This window comes from Andrena cerasifolii, unplaced genomic scaffold (genome assembly GCF_050908995.1).
Source record: "Andrena cerasifolii isolate SP2316 unplaced genomic scaffold, iyAndCera1_principal scaffold0434, whole genome shotgun sequence".
NCBI classification, from domain to species: Eukaryota; Metazoa; Arthropoda; class Insecta; order Hymenoptera; family Andrenidae; genus Andrena; species Andrena cerasifolii.
The window spans coordinates 5,532-20,510 of NW_027485327.1; the positions used below are offsets into that span (position 1 = coordinate 5,532).

At 28.2% G+C, this 14,979-nt stretch overlaps 1 protein-coding gene across 1 annotated transcript; it reads right to left on the reverse strand.

The window, feature by feature from the left end:
• Positions 1–5,462: 5,462 nt before the first annotated feature.
• LOC143378125 (uncharacterized) lies at positions 5,463–14,004 on the reverse strand. Its single transcript, XM_076829950.1, has 2 exons — positions 13,271–14,004; positions 5,463–7,799 (listed from the first exon to the last, which is right to left on the reverse strand). The coding sequence occupies exons 1-2, from the start codon at positions 13,288–13,290 to the stop codon at positions 5,954–5,956; spliced, it is 1,866 nt and encodes a 621-aa protein (XP_076686065.1). The 5' UTR covers positions 13,291–14,004; the 3' UTR covers positions 5,463–5,953.
• Positions 14,005–14,979: the final 975 nt, after the last annotated feature.

The following is a 14,979-nucleotide window of genomic DNA, read 5'->3' on the forward strand; positions in this document are numbered from 1 at the left end:
TTTTTAAATTTTTTCATTCTTTTCAATTTTTTTAAAAAACTTCTTTTCATTTTTTAAAATTTTTTTCATTTTTTTACAATTTTTTTTAATTTTCTTATAAATTTTTTTTAAAATTTAAAAAATTTTTTTTGTTTTAAATTTTGATTTAATTTTTTAACAATTTCTTTTAAAAAAATATTATTTATGTTTTTGTATTGTTTCTACATTTTTTATTTTTCTTTCATTTTTAAATTTTTTATTTAATTTTAAAAATTTTTTTTTAATTTTTTTAAATTTAACTTGTTTTTAATTTTCTTATAATTTTATTATATTTTTAAATTTTTTTAAAATTTTTTAAAATTTTTTTTAAAAAAATTGTTTTAATTTTTTAACAAAATTTTTTAAAATTTTTTAACAAAATTTTTTAAAATTTTTTTTATTTCTTATAAATTTTTTTTTATTTTTTTAAAAAAAATTTCTATATTTTTTAATTTTTTTTATTTTTTTAATTTAAATTTTTTTTAATTTTCTTATAATTTTTTTATTTTTTTTAATTTTTTTAAAAAATTTGTTTTAATTTTTTAACAAAATTTTTTAAAAAATTTTTTTTTTTTAATTTAAATTTTTTTTTAATTTTCTTATAATTTTTTTATTTTTTTAAATTTTTTTAATTTTTTAAATTTTTTTTTAAAATTTTTTTGTTTTTGTTTAACTTTTTATTTTTTTTATATATATTTTTAAATTTGTTTAAAATTTTTTAAATTTTTTTTTAAAAAATTTTTCTTATTTTTTTTTTAAATTTTATTATTTTTTTTAAATTTAAAACTTTTTTTTTAATTTTCTTATAATTTTTTTAAAAAATTTTTTAAAAATTTTGTTTATTTTTTTTAATTTTTTACAATAAATCTTTAATTTTTTATATATTTTTTTTTAAATTTTTAAAAAAATTTAAAAAAAATTTTTTTAAAAATTTGTCTTAATTTTTTAACAATTTTTTTAAAAAAATTTTATTTATGTTTTTAAATTTTTTTCTTTTTTTTTAAATTTTTTTTATTTTTAAAATTTTTTTGTTTTTTTTTTAATTTTTTATTTTTTTATTTATTTTTTAATTTTTTTTAAATTTTTCTTATTTTTTTTTAAATTTTATTATTTTTTTTAAATTTTAATTTTTTTTTTTAATTTTCTTATAATTTTTTTAATTTTTTAAAAAATTTTTAAAAAAATTTGTTTTAATTTTTTAACAAATTTTTTTAAAATTTTTTTTTATTTTTTTTTTAAATTTTTTTAAATTTTTTTTTTTTAAAAATTGTTTTAATTTTTTAACAATTTTTTTAAAAAATTTTATTTATGTTTTTAAAATTTTTTTCTTATTTTTTTTTAATTTTTCTAATTTTTTAAATTTTTTGTTTTTTTTTTTAATTTTTTATTTTTTTATTTATTTTTTCATTTTTTTTAAATTTTTTTTATTTTTCTTTTAAATTTTTGTATATTTTTTTTTATTTTAAATTTTTTTTACATTTCGAAATTTTTTTTTTCAATTTTTTTTAAACAATTTTTAAAATTTTTTAAAAATTTCTTTTAAAGAATTTAAAAAAAAAAATTTATTTAATTTTCCTTTAATTCATTCATTTATTATTATTTTTTTAAAAAATTCTTTATTTTAATTTTTTTAATTTTTTTTTTAATTCTTTGTTATTTCTTTTTAAATTTGTATATATATATATTTTTAATTTTTTTAATTTTTTAAAATTTTTTAAAATTTTTTTAAAATTTTTTTTTAATTTTTTTAAAAAAATTTTGTTTTAATTTTTAATAATTTTTTTAAAATTTTTTTATTTATGTTTTTAAAATTTTTTCATAAACTTTTTTCAATTTTTTAAATTTTTCTTTAAAATTTAAAAAATTTTTTTTTAATTTTTAAAAATGTTTTTTTAATTTTTATTATTCTTTTATTTTAATTTTTTTATTTTTTTTCAAATTGTTTAAAATTTTTTTTTTAATTTTCTTGTAAATTTTTTTTTTAATTTTTAATTTTTTTTTATTTTTTTTAAAAAAAATTTTTCTATATTTTTTAACTTTTTCATTTTTTTTAAATTTTTTTCATTCTTTTCAATTTTTTTAAAAAACTTCTTTTCATTTTTTAAAATTTTTTTCATTTTATTACAATTTTTTTTAATTTTCTTATAAATTTTTTTTAAAATTTAAAAAATTTTTTTTTTTTAAATTTTGATTTAATTTTTTAACAATTTCTTTTAAAAAAATATTATTTATGTTTTTGTATTGTTTCTACATTTTTTATTTTTCTTTCATTTTTAAATTTTTTATTTAATTTTAAAAATTTTTTTTAATTTTTTTAAATTTAACTTGTTTTTAATTTTCTTATAATTTTATTATATTTTTAAATTTTCTTAAAATTTTTTAAAATTTTTTTTAAAAAAATTGTTTTAATTTTTTAACAAAATTTTTTAAAATTTTTTAACAAAATTTTTTAAAATTTTTTTTATTTCTTATAAATTTTTTTTTATTTTTTTAAAAAAAATTTCTATATTTTTTAATTTTTTTTATTTTTTTAATTTAAATTTTTTTTAATTTTCTTATAATTTTTTTATTTTTTTTAATTTTTTTAAAAAATTTGTTTTAATTTTTTAACAAAATTTTTTTAAAAATTTTTTTTTTTTAATTTAAATTTTTTTTTAATTTTCTTATAATTTTTTTATTTTTTTAAATTTTTTTAATTTTTTAAATTTTTTTTTTAAATTTTTTTGTTTTTGTTTAACTTTTTATTTTTTTTATATATATTTTTAAATTTGTTTAAAATTTTTTAAATTTTTTTTTAAAAAATTTTTCTTATTTTTTTTTAAAATTTTATTATTTTTTTTAAATTTAAAACTTTTTTTTTAATTTTCTTATAATTTTTTTAAAAAATTTTTTAAAAATTTTGTTTATTTTTTTTAATTTTTTACAATAAATCTTGAATTTTTTATATATTTTTTTTTAAATTTTTAACAATTTTTTTAAAAAAATTTTATTTATGTTTTTAATTTTTTTTCTTTTTTTTTAAATTTTTTTTATTTTTAAAATTTTTTTGTTTTTTTTTTAATTTTTTATTTTTTTATTTATTTTTTAATTTTTTTTAAATTTTTCTTATTTTTTTTTAAATTTTATTATTTTTTTTAAATTTTAATTTTTTTTTTTAATTTTCTTATAATTTTTTTAATTTTTTAAAAAATTTTTAAAAAAATTTGTTTTAATTTTTTAACAAATTTTTTTAAAATTTTTTTTTATTTTTTTTTTAAATTTTTTTAAATTTTTTTTTTTTAAAAATTGTTTTAATTTTTTAACAATTTTTTTAAAAAATTTTATTTATGTTTTTAAAATTTTTTTCTTATTTTTTTTAAATTTTTTTAATTTTTTAAATTTTTTGTTTTTTTTTTTAATTTTTTATTTTTTTATTTATTTTTTCATTTTTTTTAAATTTTTTTTATTTTTCTTTTAAATTTGTTTTAATTTTTTAACAAATTTTTTTAAAATTTAAAAAATTTCCTCTAATTTTTAAATTTTTTTAATTTTCTTATAATTTTAAATTATTTTTTATATTTTTTTAAAACTTTATATTTTTTTTATTTTTCTTTTAAATTTTTGTATATTTTTTTTTTTAAATTTTTTTTACATTTCGAAATTTTTTATATTTTTTTTAATTTTTTTAAATTTTTTGAAATTTTGAAATTTTTTTAAATTATAATTTTCTTATTTCAAAAAATGTTTTTTTAATTTTTATTTTTCTTTTATTTTAATTTTTTTATTTTTTTTCAAATTTTTCAAATTTTTTTTTAATTTTCTTATAAATTTTTTTTTAATTTTTAAATTTTTTTTAAAATTTAAAAAATTTCTTTTTTTAAATTTTGTTTTAATTTTTTAATAATTTCTTTTAAAAATTTTTTATTTGTTTTTTAAATTTTTTTCTTAATTTTTTTTTAATTTTTTTTAAATTTTTTTATTTTTTTTTATTTTTTTTGTTTTTTTTTTAATTTTTTATTTTTTTTTAAATTTTTTAAAACTTTTTGAAATTTTTAAATTTTTTATAAATTTTTAAAAAATTTTAAAATTACTTTTAAAATTTTTTTTAAACGTTAAAAAAAACTTTATTTTTTAAAATTTTTTTTTCATTTTTTTTAAATTTTTAAAATTTTTTTTTTATTTTTTTTTTAATTTAAATTTTTTTTTAATTTTCTTATAATTTTTTTATTTTTTTTAAATTTTAAAAATTTTTTATTTTTTTTTAAAAAAAAATGTTTTAATTTTTTAACAAATTTTTTAAAAAATTTTTTTTAATTTTGTTTCTATATTTTTTAATTTTTATAATTTTTTTAAAAATTTTATTAAATTTTTTTTTAAAATTTTGTTTATTTTTTTTAATTTTTTACAAAAAATCTTTAATTTCTTATATATTTTTTTTAAATTTTTAAAAAAATTTAAAAATTTTTTTTTTAAAAATTTGTCTTAATTTTTTAACAATTTTTTTAAAAAAAATTTATTTATGTTTTTAAATTTTTTTCTTTTTTTTAAAAATTTTTTTTAATTTTTTAAATTTTTTTGCTTTTTTTAATTTTTTATTTTTTTTATATATATTTTTAAATATGCTTAAAATTTTTTAAATTTTTTTTTAAAAAATTTTTCTTATTTTTTTTTTAAATTTTATTATTTTTTTTAAATTTTAAACTTTTTTTTTAATTTTCTTATAATTTTTTTAATTTTTTAAAAAAATTTTAAAAAAATTTGTTTTAATTTTTTAACAAATTTTTTTTTCATTTTTTTTATTTTTTTTAAATTTTTTTTTCATTTTTTTTAAAATTTTTTCCATTCTTTTTAATTTTTTTAAAAAACTTTTTTTCATTTTTTTTAAATTTTTTTTATTTTTCTTTTAAATTTTTGTATATTTTTTTTTATTTTAAATTTTTTTTTATTTTAAATTTCTTTTACATTTCGAAATTTTTTTTTTCAATTTTTTGAAACAATTTTTAAAATTTTTTAAAAATTTCTTTTAAAGAATTTTTAAAAAAAAAATTTTTTATTTAATTTTCCTTTAATTCATTCATTTATTATTATTTTTTTAAAAAATTCTTTATTTTAATTTTTTTAATTTTTTTTTAATTCTTTGTTATTTTTTTTAAAATTTGTATATATATATATTTTAAATTTTTTAAATTTTTAAAATTTTTTTTTTAAATTTTTTAAAAATTTTTTAAAATTTTTTTTTAATTTTTTTAAAAAAATTTTTTAATTTTTTTTTTAAATTTGTTTTAATTTTTTAACAAATTTTTATAAAATTTAAAAAAATTTTTTTTAATTTTTAAATTTTTTTAATTTTCTTATAATTTTGTTGTGCCCTGCGTGATGGCTCGCAAGGCTGGTACGGGATCTGGCGTAATCGTGGGTTCGGGAGTAATTAAAGGATGAGAATCCACCGGATGAACTACCCCAAGTGTGATTAAACCCAAAGACTAAGTCTTTATTCAAAAACACTTAAACTAGACCGGAGTGTACAAGTAGGAATTAACCGTGTTAACTGGTCGAGAGTCGGCTCTAGAGTCTCTCGATTTGCGGCGGCAAATCGGTTTTTATTGCGCTATTGGGCGTGGTGCCGTCGCTTCGCGTTGCCGTGCATGGTCACGTTGCAACGCTCGCAATTTCGCTGATTTTGTAGTTTCGCGCTTTGCCTCGCAACTGATTTTGCTTAGGAACGTCTCGAACGTTCTGGAGTAGTATAATGGTTAATATGAAGTATAATATGTCGCGTGACACGTGTGCTTGGGCGTTGCCTGGGCACAACATCCCTCCCCCCTTGGGGAGGAAAAGCCATAGCTTTTTCTGCCGATGATAAACTATCTTAGGGAAATCCCAAAACTCGTAATGGTTGGATTGGTTATCATCGACTTACATGTGGTTTTTCTTAACTAGCTTATAATGGTATATTTTAAAGAGAATTAGTGGAAGACGTTTCCTCCTTACTAACTATTTTGATTATCGCTTCGGGTTTTTGTGTTGTTTTGTCGCGACTCGTGTTGTCTGTGGTACAGTGTCGTGGTGTTTTTGCTTTGCAGCGTACAATGCATTTGTAAATTGCGAACATACATAGTGTAGTTGTGATAAATCCCGTCACAGAGGATAGTGTAAAGAAGCTATAGTGATACTCGGTTGGTATAATCTCGGGTTTTTCTAAATCGTTTTGTAAGTCTTCTAATTTTTTACTAACTTTATTTAATTCTTCCGGGTGTTTGATTATTCTTTTAAGTTCAAAATTGGTATGTCGGTACGAATTTACAGTGGTCTGTGGAAACGTAATTTCGTCTAGTGTCAAATTGTAACCAGGTAAGTAGTTCCATGTTTTTTCTATTCCGTATTGTTTTCCGGTTTCTATCGTAAATTCGGCGGTAGTGATAGTACATTTATTTCTTATCGTTATTATACCAGAGTCCTTAATACTATACATGTTTGTGTTTTTATCGCCGCAGGTTACTGCTAGTTGTATTTGTTTCGGTGCGATATAAATCCATGTGCCCGGTTGTTGTAATTCTATCAGGATCGTGTGTTTCAGTGTCATGATTCGTATTTTACAATTGTTCGGTTTTTGCGTCAATTTTGTGTACAACTGTACTTCGCAGGGTCCGTATGGTATCGCTTTGAACATTGGATGGTTTGAGGTGCAGAGATATAGCTCGTTTATAGTTTTACATTCTGTTAGGTCTTCTTTGCTTAGTTGTATGTAATCTTGCACCGAGGTGTCGAGTACCACGTATGAGTCGAGGGGTTCTATATACGCGTAGAACGAATCGTTTACCTTTGTGGGTACCGGGTGTACCTTGCTTAATTTGAATTTCTTTGCGCTCAACAATGGGATATCTAGTACTACGGTAATTGATTTCGTATCCGAAAATGCGGAAAGTGTAAGGATGTCGTATAGGACGTGCATATTTTCTAGTTTTATTCCGATCGGGAAGTCTAATCCTTGCGGGATGTGAGCGAGTGCTGAAGTGAGGTATGTTATGATTTGTGCCGGTGGCATTAATTGTGGGTTAAGGACTCCTTTCTTTATATCCATTATGAATTCTAACAAGTCTTGTGTGTCACGCAGGAGTGTTTCCGCGACGCTATTTATTAGTATGAGGTTTTCGTCTATTGTCTCTCGAAATCTAGTAATGTCAGTCGTCTGTTGTAGTAAGTATTGAATTTGCCAAGTTGCGTTTAAAAGGGTTTTTTCATTTTCTTGTACGTTGTGTATAGTTTCATTTAGAAGTTCGGCGTTAGCTCTTACAATTTGCATTTGCCCTTTGATTGTATTCTTTAATCTACTGTCTTGTCTTTTTAAGAAGCCTATTTGGTCGTTGATTATCTTTCTGTCTTCGGAATCCATTAGTCCGAAGAGTGATTTGCCTATGTAACCTAATCCGTCTATTAGCCCGCGACGCTGTTTTGGTGCGGAGCTTATGGTTTGTTGGACGTAAGTAAGGAATTTGGTTACGCGGTCTACTTTGCTTTGAATTTTCGTGCCAAACGTTTTACAGAATTTTTGTAAGTTATTAGTAGAAGGTGTTTTACACTGAGCAAGTATGTCATATAGTGCTGCCTGGAGATTTGATTCGCGTCGGTAAATGTACGATATGTCTAAGTGTAGTATTAGTTTCCAACTATCCCGGTAAATCTGTAGATCGCCTAAGTTTTCGAAGTAAATGCCCGGGTGATCTTGAAATTCTTTTATAGCGAAGTCTGTGTCGGGGGTTGTTCCTCCTATGAGTAGTGTCGTCAATTGTAGGACGGTAATCCTGTAAAATATAATGTCGAGGTGTAGTCGACGCATCTTTCTGTTCGTCGCGAAGTCTCTTGTCTTGCGTGCGCGAGATAAAATTTTGTTAACGTAAGGCAGTTCTTCCTTGCAAGAGACTCGATTGTCTCGTCGCTTCTCATTCCGTTGTGATCAGTTGCGACATCATGTTGCGTTTCTTAAGCCTTCCTCGCGAGCTCGCGCTGTTTTTACTGGTACGTTTAGTGCAAGTTGTTGGGTGTTTTGTGTTTTGGTGGAAGTGCGTAGGGTTTTTATAATTGGTTTCCTCTTTTCTTAAATTTTTAGTCTTTGGAATATCCGGCGCCGTCCGGGTTTATGAGTATTGGGTACAGGCGGGCGGTGCGGGAGTACCGCTCGGCGCGGCGTCAAATCGCCGCCGAAAATGCTGAATGGTTGGACGCGGAGGACGCGTGGGGGATACGGGCACTTTACGGTGAGTATCAAATGTTTTTGTCGGTTAGGTGTTTTTTGTTTCTAGTGCAATTTTCTATTTTGGTTATTCCGCGTCTGGTTATTGTTCCAGAACGTCATGGCGATCGTTTTCCGGAACCCTTCACGCGGCCAGGTCCGTGGTTTCTATTATAGGCGCGCTTGGGGGTGACACACACACACATATTAATTTGGACTCATATATCCTAAATTGAATAAAATTTTTCTCCCCCCCCTTTTTTTTTTTCAATAGTTTGTCTGCGTACCGTTACTTTCCTTCACTACTGCGACCGTTTCCTTGTTCCTGTCCTATTCTATGAAGTGTTTTAACCGGTTTGCGTGTACGCGGCGCGTTTTTCGTCCCTTTCCTATAGTGTAGTTATTATTGTCGTGCGTGTTTTGAATTGAGTAGGGTCCTATCCACGCGGGTGTTAGTTTTTTCGATCGTCCGCGTCTCACTGTCTCGTCGTGTAGGAGTACTTGCTCCCCAATTTTGAAAAATTTGTTAGCTGTCCTTTTATCATATTGCCTTTTTGACTTGTCCTTATTGATCCCTATAGTTTCGCGCGCGATGCTATTCGTGGACCGTAGTCTTTCGCGTAATTCTTCAGCGTATTTGTCGTAGGTGTATGTTAGTTGCGGTGCTTGGTTTAATGAGGTTGGTAAGGAAGCTTGTCTTCCGAAAACGAGTTCGTAGGGCGTGTAGCTAGTAGACGTGTGAGGGGTAGTATTGTATGTGAACATCGCGTACGGTAGCCATTCATCCCAGTCAGTCTGGTCTTCTGCGATATAGTTCTTTAAATATTCTGCCAGCGTGCGGTGGCTTCTTTCTAGCGCTCCGTTCGATTGGGGGTGGTAGGCTGTAGTTTGGATTTTGTCGATTTTTAGTAACCTACATACGTTTTTAAAGACTTGGCTTAGAAAATTAGTTCCTTGATCTGTTAGTACTCGCTGCGGAATGCCGTATTCGCAAATTATTTTAGTAACGAATTCTCTAGCTACGGTATCCGCTTCTTGGTTCTCGAGGGGTATGGCCTTACTGAATTTGGTTAAAAGATCTTGAAAGGTTAATATGTATTTGTTTCGTCTGCCGGTCTCGGGTAAAGGTCCTACGATGTCTAGTGCGCATTTCTCGAATGGTTCCGTGGGAGTGTCTGTAATAACCATGGGGGCTTTGGTTATTCTCGATAGCTTATTTCTTTGGCATTTTTCACATCTAGAGATGTACTTTTCTACGTCTTGTCGCATTCCTGGCCACGAATGATTTAATTTTATGCGTTCTAGGGTCCGTTTTACCCCTAAGTGTCCACCCAGAGGTGTGTCGTGGAATTCGCGTAGCACTCGAAGTTTTTCGTCCTCCGTGTATGTTGCGTTGTCCGTTTCTCCATTCGATCGGGGCTTCTCTTGTTCACTGTCGTCTTCGCTGGCGCCGGCTATTGTTTCGTTGTCGATCTTTTGTTTCACTCCGCGCGTTATCGCGAACATTCTGCTAAGGGCGTCCGCGTTCCTATTCGTTTTTCCGGCCTTATAATCGATGCTATAGTCGTATTCTGCTAATTTCAACTTCCATCTCATTAATCTAGAACCGGGGTCCTTTACGTTGAAAAGCCAAGTGAGTGGCTTATGGTCCGTCACGATTTTGAATTTAGTGCCGTATACGTATGGTCTGAAGTGTTGCGTTGCCCATACGATGGCTAACAATTCCTTTTCGATGGTGCTATAATTCTCTTCCGCCTTATTCAATACTCTACTCGCGTACGCTATTGGCAAATCTTGTCCTATTTTTCCTTGCGATAATACTGCTCCTATCGCTTTTCCGGAAGCGTCTGTTGTTAGAACAAACGGTTTTGAGAAATCTGGATATTGCAATACTGGTGCTGTCGTTAATTTTTCTTTTAGAATCTCGAGAGCTTCCTGCTCCTGTGCAGTCCATCTGAATGCTTGGTCTTTCTTTAACAGTTGTGTCAAAGGTTTTGCAATCTGTGAAAACTCCGCTATGAATCTCCTATAATATCCAGCTAGGCCTAAAAAGGATTGCACGTCTTTTATTCCTTTAGGTACCGGGAAGCTTCGGACAGCTTCTAGTTTAGATGGGTCTGGCTTGATGCCGTTTTCGGTTATTATGTGTCCTAGGTATATTGTTTCTTTGCGTAGGAATTCGCACTTGTTGGGTTGAAGTTTTAGGCCACTTTCTTGTATGCGTTCGAATACGAGTTTTAATCGTTCTTGGTGCTCCTTCAATGAGCGTCCGTAGACGACTATGTCGTCTAAATACACGAAACATTTTATTCCCTGTAAGCCTGACAGTACGGTGTTCATTAACCTTTGAAATGTCGCGGGAGCGTTTTTAAGCCCAAATGGCATTCTATTATACTCGAAATGTCCGTATGGCGTCGAGAATGCGGTTTTTTCACGATCTTCCTCCTTCATAGCTATTTGATGGAACCCTGAAGCTAAATCTAAGGTTGAGAAATATTTTGCTCCGCCTAATTGATCTAAAATATCTGTTATATTCGGCAAGGGATACGAATCGCCTATCGTCGCGTCGTTTACCTTTCTGAAATCTACTACCACTCTTAGCCTGCGTTTACCTGTAGCATCTGGTTTTTTCGGGACTACTAGCAAGGGAGCGTTCCATTGGCTGGCGCTTGGTCTAATTATTCCTTCTTTTACCATTTCCTGAACTTGTTTATCTACTTCTTCCGTATGCGCTTGAGGTAGTCTATACGGCTTCACGTATATAGGTTTAGTACCTTGGGTTAGAGTAATTGAGTGTTCCGCTTTTTTGGAGTATCCTAGTTTGTCTCCTTCTAATCCGAATATTTCATTGTATTTTTCGCAGAGCTCGAGTAAGCTGGTTTTTTCTTCGCTATTTAAGTGTTCGGTCCTGAGGCTTTCGCGCAAGATTTGCATTCTATTTCTCCCGTGTACAGCGTGTACCATATGTGTCGGCGTGTCGCGATCTTTGTCGCAGGTCGCGTCCGTCGGGTCAACGTTTTCGCTCGTCAGTGATTCTAATGTCACGGTCGGCGTACTGATAAGAACTTCGTCTGCTGTGGTGTTCATTATGCTTATTATGCATTTTCCGTCATTGCCTATCGTTAATGAGTTCCCTATGAGTATTCCTGGCTTGATCGGCTGTCCCTCTACTATTCCTTCTCCTTTTTCCGTCGTTTTGGCTAAGAGAATTGTTTCTGATCGCGGTTTTAATGTTACGTTGCCTCCTCCAGAGTAGGGGAACCGTGTTCCGTACAATTCTATTCCTTGATTTGCCCGAATGCATACGTCGTGCTTAGTCATGAAATCTTGTCCCAGAATTCCGTCTGCTTCTAATGGGAAGTCATCTCTCACTAACCGACAGGGATGCGTTATGAGTTTGTTCCCGACCTCTACGTTTAATTGTATTAGGCACAGCGTTTTGATTTCCATTGGGGCTATTCCTCGCAAGGACACTATTTCGTCTTGGGCGTGGACGTCGCCCAGCACCTTCCCTATCTTTATTAGTGTAATATCGGCACCGGTGTCGACTAGCAGGCTCGCTTTTCCTTTTACTAGTTCTGATGCTCTGATTTCGACGGTGTTTTCTATTTTGGAAGTCATTACTAGATTCGCTCGATACGAATCCACTCTAGGCCCTGTGTTAGTCTGTCTATCGTCGGTTGTCCCGTGGCCCGTGTTTGGGTAATCTCGATTCCCGCTATGTGATTCTCGGCCCGGAGTTCTGCTAAAATTCTGTCTAGAGTCGTCGCGCCTGTAACTCGTGTTTGTATAGCGCGGTCTATTTTCTCGTTCGTTTGCCCTTTCTCTGGCCCTGCATTCCCTGATTTGGTGTCCTGGTTTCTTGCAATAGTGGCAGACTACTGTGACGCGCTGTACTTCCCTTTTTATGTGCGTCTGTTGCGGCTGATAGTTTATTCGCGGCATGCTTAATCGCGTATAGCAATTCCTCGCCAAATGCCCTAATTTATTGCAGCGTTCGCAGCGCGGTACGTTAGATCCTTCTCTTCTTTTGGGTTGATCATCGAGCTTCCTAAAATTTCGCGAGGTGTTTAGACCCATCGCTTGTTCCTCCTCTATAGCTGCGGCGATAGCTGCATTTAGCGTTGTGTAATTTCGAGACCTTATGATCGTTCTCAGTTTTAAATTCAACCCGAGGGTGAAAACATCGAGGGCGCGTTCTTGCACTGATTCTGTTAACGCGTTATTTACTTCGTCGCTGTTCCCTGGTTTTACCGATAGTTCCGATAATTCCCCAGCTAATTCTTCTACTCTACACGCGAATAATTTTACGCTTTCGCCTTCTCGTTGGTGGCAGGCATGAAACTCTGCTCCAACTGCTCCTATTGATCTTTTGTCTACGAATAGTGAAGTTAAGATGTCCTTTAATTTATCGAAAGTATCTATATCTTTGTACTCTAATACCTTGGCTGCTTTGCCTTTAATTTTTGTACCTATCACTGTTTTCAAGAATCGTGGCAATTCATTCGCGGGGACAAACTCCGAGGCGCTTGTATAAGACTTCAAAAATTCTGCAAGTTCGTCTGACGATTTTCCTACGAATTTGTCGACTAACGACAGCGCGGTAGATAATAATTTTACGTTTGGTACCGGGAGGCTACTTCCCGCGTTTAGCGACATTTCGCTTTCTTCTGTTCCTTCTATGTCCAACAAACTAAAATCCGCTAGCACGATCGGGTATTCTCTATTCGGTGTTACAAAGTTTTCCGGAGACGATTCGGCACTTGAATCGTCGTCTTTTCTAACGCTTAGTCGCAACGGCGGCGGTCGAAGTGTTCGGCGAGACGATCTTGGATGGTCTATAGAAGGTAGAAGGTCTAATTCTTCGCGTTCGAAAGTTAGCTTTTTATTGAAAAATGATTCGAATGATCTCGACAAACTTCTTTGACCCGGGAGTTTGAATCGATTTGCGCGTTCTTCTTCTATAGACATGCATGTACCGTTTCTATTTTTATATAGGACTCTGGTTTACAATATGTACGTTTGCGCTATTCTGTTACTCACAAGGCTGCTCGCAACCACATGTCGTCGGCTCGGTCAGGCGTCCTCTCGTCTGTGAACCAACGGCGGTGATAAGCCGAAACTGGACCCAGCAAGGTCGATTCGTACAGCTGTTCGCTGCGTGCTCCGACGGCTGCTTCCCGTGAACGGCTCTCCGTCCGTCCTTCAGGTGCGGCTCCTACAGGTTCCTCGGTCTCCAAGTCCTCTCGTGCGTCCTGATCCTCAGATCAGTGACGTCCTCGTAGATGGATTTGGTGTTTGATAGACGGTAGTTTCACCCGTTCACTCTCAGGCTGATTTTACTCGACACCAGGCTCGTCGTCGTTCGGGCTGCGTCGAACGTCTTCTCAAAGGCCGTTCCTCGGTCCTCTGTGCTACCTCGGTAGCGACGATGGCCTGTTTTGGCCTACGAGATTGCGATGATCCAATAATCTTGTCGGAGGTAGTTCAACCTCAGTCGACGTCGATCAATCGGTTGCGTCAAGGCTCGGTAAAATCTTTACGATGCAGATCCCACCGCTGCCACCAATTTTGTTGTGCCCTGCGTGATGGCTCGCAAGGCTGGTACGGGATCTGGCGTAATCGTGGGTTCGGGAGTGATTAAAGGATGAGAATCCACCGGATGAACTACACCAAGTGTGATTAAACCCAAAGACTAAGTCTTTATTCAAAAAACACTTAAACTAGACCGGAGTGTACAAGTAGGAATTAACCGTGTTAACTGGTCGAGAGTCGGCTCTAGAGTCTCCCGATTTGTGGCGGCAAATCGGTTTTTATTGCGCTATTGGGCGTGGTGCCGTCGCTTCGCGTTGCCGTGCATGGTCACGTTGCAACGCTCGCAATTTCGCTGATTTTGTAGTTTCGCGCTTTGCCTCGCAACTGATTTTGCTTAGGAACGTCTCGAACGTTCTGGAGTAGTATAATGGTTAATATGAAGTATAATATGTCGCGTGACACGTGTGCTTGGGCGTTGCCTGGGCACAACATTTTTTTAATTTTTGAAAATTTTTCTAAATTTTTGTTTAATTTTTTTAAAAGTATTATTTTTTTATTTCAAAAATGTTTTTAATTTTTTTCTTTTATTTTAATTTTTTTAATTTTTTTAATATTTTAAATTTTTTTTAAATTTTCTTATAATTTTTTTAATATTTAAATTTTTTTAACATTTTTTTAATTTTCTTTTATTTTTTTTTGAATTTTAAAAAATATTCTAAATTTTGGTTTAATTTTTTTAAAAGTATTTTTTTTTATTTCAGAAATGTTTTTTATTTTTTTTTAATTTCTTCAAATTTTTAAATTTTTTTTTAAATTTTCTTATAATTTTTTTTTAATTTTTAAATTTTTTTTATTTTTTTTTTAATTTTCGAAAATTTTTCTAAATTTTTGTTTAATTTTTTTAAAAGTATTTTTTTTTTATTTCAAAAATGTTTTTTATTTTTTTTTTAATTTCTTCAAATTTTTAAATTTTTTCTTAAATTTTCTTATAATTTTTTTTAATTTTTAAAATTTTCTTTTATTTTTTTTGATTTTTTGAAAATTTTTCTAAATTTTTTTAAAATTTTTTTAAAAGTATTATTTTTTTATTTCAAAAATGTTATTTAATTTATAAAATTTTCTTAAAACTTTTTTTTTAATTTTTTAAACAAATTTTTTTAATTTTTTAAAATTTTTTCTTTAAATTTTTAAAATTTTTTAAATTTTTTTCTTAAAAT